Here is a 6,270-nt window from a genome sequence, read left to right on the forward strand (position 1 = left end):
TGTCAAGTACAGTTTGGAAATATAGATATACCCATGTTGATTGATGACACACATTGAGAAATCACTATCTATATGTTTTTGTTATTTTTTGCTGAACGTTTAATAACCATCGGATCAATGTGTGTAACATGTCAGAAGTAGTCTATACCAAAGACCTGTTGTTTCTCAGGTCTTGATACAAAGTTTTTAGGATTCTTGATATTAATCATAACACCTTCCATTGTATAATGATGTTATCATGCATATTTTCATGAATTTACTATTCTAGAAAGCAGGGTCTGATGCTCTGGAACTGAACCTTTCCTGTCCCCACGGAATGGGGGAGCGAGGCATGGGTCTGGCTTGTGGACAGGTGAGACTGTGTGTTTAGTGGACTCTGTCCCAAAGGTTCGTTATGTCAGGAAATATGTACGATATATTTATAAAGAACTAAGATATTAATGGGTTGAAAATATCACCTATAGTTTTAAAACAAAATATAACCATATGCTTGTGAAATGTTATGAAAAGTCTTGCATAATGGAAGTGATCTATCATTATCATTTCAGAATCCAGAAATGGTGAGAAATATTTGTCGTTGGGTGAGAGAGGCTGTCAAGATTCCATTCTTTGCGAAGCTGACCCCAAATGTGACCAGCATTGCTGTCATAGCTCAGGCAGCATACGAAGGTGAGAGTATAGCTGATAGAGATGGGTATTGGTCGTATTGTGATACTTATCACAATATATTGTATAATTACAAATTCTGAACTCAGAAGCAATCTTGAAACATCATTGCATGAATTAGAGTTCATAAATAGAACAAAACAAGATGCTGGTGGTAATAGTGTAATGCTGTTTGTCTTACATCAAATATTGTTGAAAAATTTGTTTTAAATTACATTGGAAACATTTTCACTTGTTCCCTTGTGATGAGAATACATATAATATACTGACACACTTTGAAAACGCAAAACCCATTTTGGTCATTTTCCAAAAAGTTTCATGAAACAAATTCACTTATCACACTTAGATAAAGTGATGTAAGGCTGCCAAAGAAATTCATATGCACATTTGGGTTCAAACCCATTTCGTTTTCCTGGCATAGGGACAATTCATGAAAACACAACTCAGGCTGATTTCTTGGATCTTTTGGGGCGCATGGTTATCATGACATGCACGTGCAAAACCTGGGTATGGACGCATAAAAGGCACTATGGTTCAAATGTTTCACTACCAGTCGCAAAATGCCACGGCTCAGCGAACAACAGAGGGAACAAGGCTATTGGGATGCTGTTGGTGGGAACATCGCAGAGTGAGGTCGCCCGCCACTTTGGAGTGAGTCCATTAACCATTCACAGACTCCAACAACGTCAGCTGCAAACGGGAAGTGTCCGTGACTGTCAACGACCAGGCCAACTTCCGGTTACGACACCACATCAAGACCGACATATCCGACGTGTTCACCGGAGAAACCGCACCCAGACAGCAACAAACACAGCTCGAAACACAGTAGGACGCCATGGACGCCACATCAGCGCTATGACAGTCATAAGACGTCTGCGAGCTGTGGGAATGAGGTGTCGGAGGCAATACCGCGGAAACATCATGACGCCTTGTCATCGGGATAACAGACTACAGTTTGCACACCAACATAGCCGTCAGCCATCCAGATTCTTCAACCAATGTGTCTTTTCTGACGAATCAAGGTTCTGTGTGTCCTTTGCAGACGGAAGACGTGTTTACAGATGGCAACATGAACGTTATCAAGATGGATGTGTTATTGAGAGGAACCGCTTTGGTGGAAGAAGTGTAATGGTTTGGGCTGCAATTAATGCAAGATTTCGGAGTCCAGTGATTGTGAATAATGGTACACTGACAGCACAGTGTTATGTCGACCAGATTTTAAGGCCCGTTCTTCAGCCTCTCCTGAACAACCATGGACATCAGCAAGTGCCGTTCACATTCCAGCGTGACAATGCCCGACCACACGCTGCACGCCTTACTAGTGACTTCCTCCACCAAGCAGGGATCCAAGTCCTTCCCTGGCGAGCCGTCTCACCAGATCTTAACCCCATAGAGCGCCTGTGGGATGAGCTTGGGCGCTGTATCCATCAACGTCAGCGTCAGCCAAACAACGTTGCAGAGTTGACCATAGCTTTACAGCAGGAGAAGCAGAACATCCCCGACGCATCTGTTCGATGTTATTGCAAATCCATGCCACGCCGACTCCGTGCTTGCCTGCGGGCTCAGGGAGGTCACACTCGCTACTGACTTTCGTAATGGGGGGTCTGTGTGTAAAACGTGACGTGTCACCCATCATTTGGGAACTCATGTTCTCATTTTTCATGCAATGGAAACACAATGAAATTCTGAACATAATTGTAATCAAAATATGTAGCCAAATGATGTTGTTTATTATTTTTTCCAAATTTGAAATTGGTTTTGCATTTTCATTATGTGTCAGTATATGTAGGAATACGCATGCACACAAGGGAGGTAACTGAGAATGAACTTCTTATCTTCATGGATTTGTATTTTGGAATTACAAAAAGTTATAGAGGTGTTTTACAGGTGTATAACATGAAACACATGATATAATTCGCTAGTTAAGATCACCGAGTATGACGAGCATTCAAAAATAATGTTGTGATATGTATCTATGTATCGTGGAAACAATGAACCTGAATAAACCGATATACTGATAATACCGTCCACCCTGAGTAGCTGCAGTTGCAAATGTTGCAGTTGTTATTACCATGCATTGTGAAGTCAGTGGACGTTGCCCACAGCTATCATGTCTTCCTAATTTCTCAACTCTTTGGATGCCATATTGGAATAGCTACCTAGAACCCCATGAGTGAGTGAGGGAGTTGGGTTTATTGCTGCTTTAGAACAGTTTATATTTAAATTATGTTGTTGCATGTTTGCACAATGGGGGAAACACTCAAAGTGAGTCAGGAGAATATTCAGGGTGAGTCCTGATACAAGAACTGACTGGCATTGGGAGGAAATGTCTGGCCTGCCTCCCTGTGTGTCATTATATCCAGAGAGAGCAGAACTTGTTCATGCTGTCATCCCCCAGGTTCCTTAATTGGTGTCCTGGTCTTTTTTAGGTGTAACAATTCCACATGAAGAGTTGTGCGCCTTGAAACCAATCATTGTGGATTGAATCTGGGTTGTCCATGATTTGTTTTCACAGTTTTTCATATGCTTGTAGGTTTCATGCTGTAGTAAATGTCCGAGGCCTACATCTCATCAAGCTTTCTTCCTATATCAGGCTGACATGCTTTGATATGAATGGAATACTGTTGAAAGCAGGTTTAAACCCGTCTCACTCACTCATTGATTCATTCACAGTAGAATATATAACATATTTGTTGAAATGTGGTTTTATACCCATCCAACTTGCTCTCTCACTGATTCTTTCACTGTCCAAGATATGACACTTAGAGTATTCATTGTGACTGAAACATAACTTTGTTCTGAATTTTACTCATTCAAAATGGAAACTTTATGTTGATATCTCAAAAATAGCTATGGCAATAAGACAATATCAAAAACAGTTTCTTAGTTTGGCACAAGTCATTGATGAGAATGTTTAGATATAGCCAGAAATTTGGCTCCTCAGCGAGCATGACCCTGTAACTGAACGCTTATAGTCTGTTTGTGTCATCAAGATGGAATGGCGTCCTGCTTTAGTTACTAAACACTGGTTTGTCTGAGTGAACACCATGATATAGTCCACTGTGCCATGACGCAACTGTTTGCTCCTCAGTGTAATTATTAAATCCACACCTTACACCCAGGCAAAGCTGATGGAGTGACTGCAACTAATACTGTCTCTGGTCTGATGGGATTGAGGACAAATGCTACTGCCTGGCCCAGCGTTGGCAAGGAACATCGTACCACATACGGAGGTGTATCTGGCAATGCCATACGACCAATCGCACTGCGTGCTGTGTCCGACATTGGCCGCAATCTACCCAACTTCCCCATCTTGGCCACTGGTGGAATAGACTCAGCTGAAGCAGGACTGCAGTTCCTTCAAGCTGGGGCGTCTGCTCTACAGGTAGGGTCACAAGGGGGGATAACTCTGAAGTAAGGATGGAACTCTGAAATAAGGGTGGGTAACTCTGAACACAAGGCTGGATAACTCTGAAATAAGGGTGGGTAACTCTGAACACAAAGCTGGATAACCTTGAAGTTAGGATGGGTAAATATATGTTTATGGGTAGTAATTCCGAAGACAAGGGTGGGTAACTCTGAACACAATGACCATTAACTCTAGACACAATGGTTTGTCACTCAAGAGCTTGTAACACAAGATCATACCAAATCCATTTCAGAGAGTGACAACATTATTATTGCTGCCATCCATATAAGAGGCTTCCAAGTATTCCCTCAAGTCCAAAATGTAATAACATATATATTTCGTCTGTGTCTACTTGAATGTCATAAAAGAGAATCATGTAACAGTTGATTACTTATTATTTCAAAGGTGAATTTCTATTTGTTCATTAAAAGGATTGGTCAGTGATTACTGGCTTACTCAACCAATTCTCTTGATATGGTACATAGCGTGGAGGGACTTCATGAAAGTGTGCTGTTGGTAAACACAAGGGCGGGTTACTCTTAAAAGAAGGGCAGGTAACTCTGAGATCAGTTCAAATTGTTTTCAGCATGTGTGGATGTGAATATATCTGTGAACAGCCATTTATTACGACTTCTTGCTGAATTAGTGTAACTTTGGAGTTGTGATGGCAGTTGCTAGGCGTTTGTCAGTCATTTGTGTATTTGTTATTCGCTTGTTGTTGTTTTTCATAGCCTGTCTTGTTTATTGGTGTGTTTATCAGCTTTGCATTTAATGGATTTGCTATTGTGACCAGCAAGCTTGTCATTATGGCTGTCATCTTTGTGTTCCAAGAATGGAACTTCAAGTTTGTTGAATATCATAATTATGAAAGTTATGCTAACATGTTTCAGAAATGTTATGTAGGAATATGTACCATCTATATTTTATATTTCACGGTCGAAGACAAAATAAATCATGGAACATATTATTTTCTAACTTTGTACTTATATTATCCTTTCAGTAAAATGATGGCATTTGTGAATGAGATAATTTTGAAAAAGAATGAAAAAGAATTTTCATGCCCATTCTATTTTTGTCATTTCAACAAACAAAATATATCATAAAAAGAATTAAAGCTTCTATATTTTTGTAAATACCTCACCTGAACACACCCCAGCTCCATTCATTGTTGTCGGCAATCACAGGCAGATCATGAAGAACATGCCTCATTCTCTATTCGATCAAGTAAAAGTATATATGCATATACAATTTATAGTTAAAATTTTCTATTTCATATATCACTCTTTTATCAAAATGTTTGCAAGGGGCCATTGTGGGAGGGATGTGATGCGAGTGTGGGACACTACTGATGTTTGCAGGGTTGTTGTAGGTGGGCAGTGCTGTACAGAACCAGGACTTCACGGTGGTTCAGGACTATATATCTGGGCTGAAGACACTACTGTACCTCCAGAGCCTTGACCAGCTGCACAACTGGGACGGACAGAGTCCTCCTGTCCCAAAACATCAGAAGGGGAAGCCTGTGCCCAGGGTTGCCGACCTCATCGGACACGTGAGGCTACAAGTGCTTTCTTTGTCTATGTGTCTAATGACAATTCCTACCTATAGTGAATAATTTTGCAAGGCTTAAAACAGTTTAGAAATATTATTATTTGAAGGTGTTGTTTGATCCTTAAATTGCATACAGAGGAGGTGAGGTGAAACTGGGTTTAATGTCGTGCTTGAGAATATTTCTCTCATATGACGATACATGTGTGTGTATGTGTATGTGCGTCTGCTTGTACTAGCCCAGACTTAAGCTGGTTTTATGGTGCTAGCCCACTGAGATACCATGCCGCAGTTAAGCATGAATACCCCACTCAGACACAGTATACTGACTCCGAGCCGACCAGTCCTTGTTGTACCCATTATTGCCGAGCGCCAGGCAGGGACCAACAAGTACCATATTTTAACGTCTTTTGGTATGACGCGGTCGGAGATCGATCCCGCGACCTTCCGCTCTCCGCGGGCGGACACATACAGAGGAATGTTAGTGTGGAAAATATGAACCATGGAAGTGTTTGTTGAAATTTGTTGAAACATTGTTGCACAGCAAAATTATTACATAAAGGTACTTTTTCGTTGAAAAAGCTTGATAGGAATATATATATATATATACACTACTTCTTTCATATTGTTATAGTTGATCTGTCATGCAG

General features: G+C 40.8%; 1 protein-coding gene across 2 annotated transcripts in view; it reads left to right on the forward strand.

The window, feature by feature from the left end:
- The window catches only part of LOC124285860 (dihydropyrimidine dehydrogenase [NADP(+)]-like), a 55,376-nt gene that overhangs the window by 42,847 nt on the left and 6,259 nt on the right, over nucleotides 1-6,270 (forward strand). For both annotated transcript variants that reach the window (XM_046722137.1, XM_046722138.1), the window contains 4 exons: nucleotides 269-352; nucleotides 549-669; nucleotides 3,789-4,051; nucleotides 5,445-5,624. In XM_046722137.1, the coding sequence (XP_046578093.1) occupies nucleotides 269-352; nucleotides 549-669; nucleotides 3,789-4,051; nucleotides 5,445-5,624 (648 nt within the window). The remainder of the gene's footprint in view (nucleotides 1-268; nucleotides 353-548; nucleotides 670-3,788; nucleotides 4,052-5,444; nucleotides 5,625-6,270) is intronic.

The sequence above is a fragment of the Haliotis rubra genome, unplaced genomic scaffold, assembly GCF_003918875.1.
Source record: "Haliotis rubra isolate DU_JTF1 unplaced genomic scaffold, ASM391887v1 Scf37, whole genome shotgun sequence".
In the NCBI taxonomy this organism is placed as follows: domain Eukaryota; kingdom Metazoa; phylum Mollusca; class Gastropoda; order Lepetellida; family Haliotidae; genus Haliotis; species Haliotis rubra.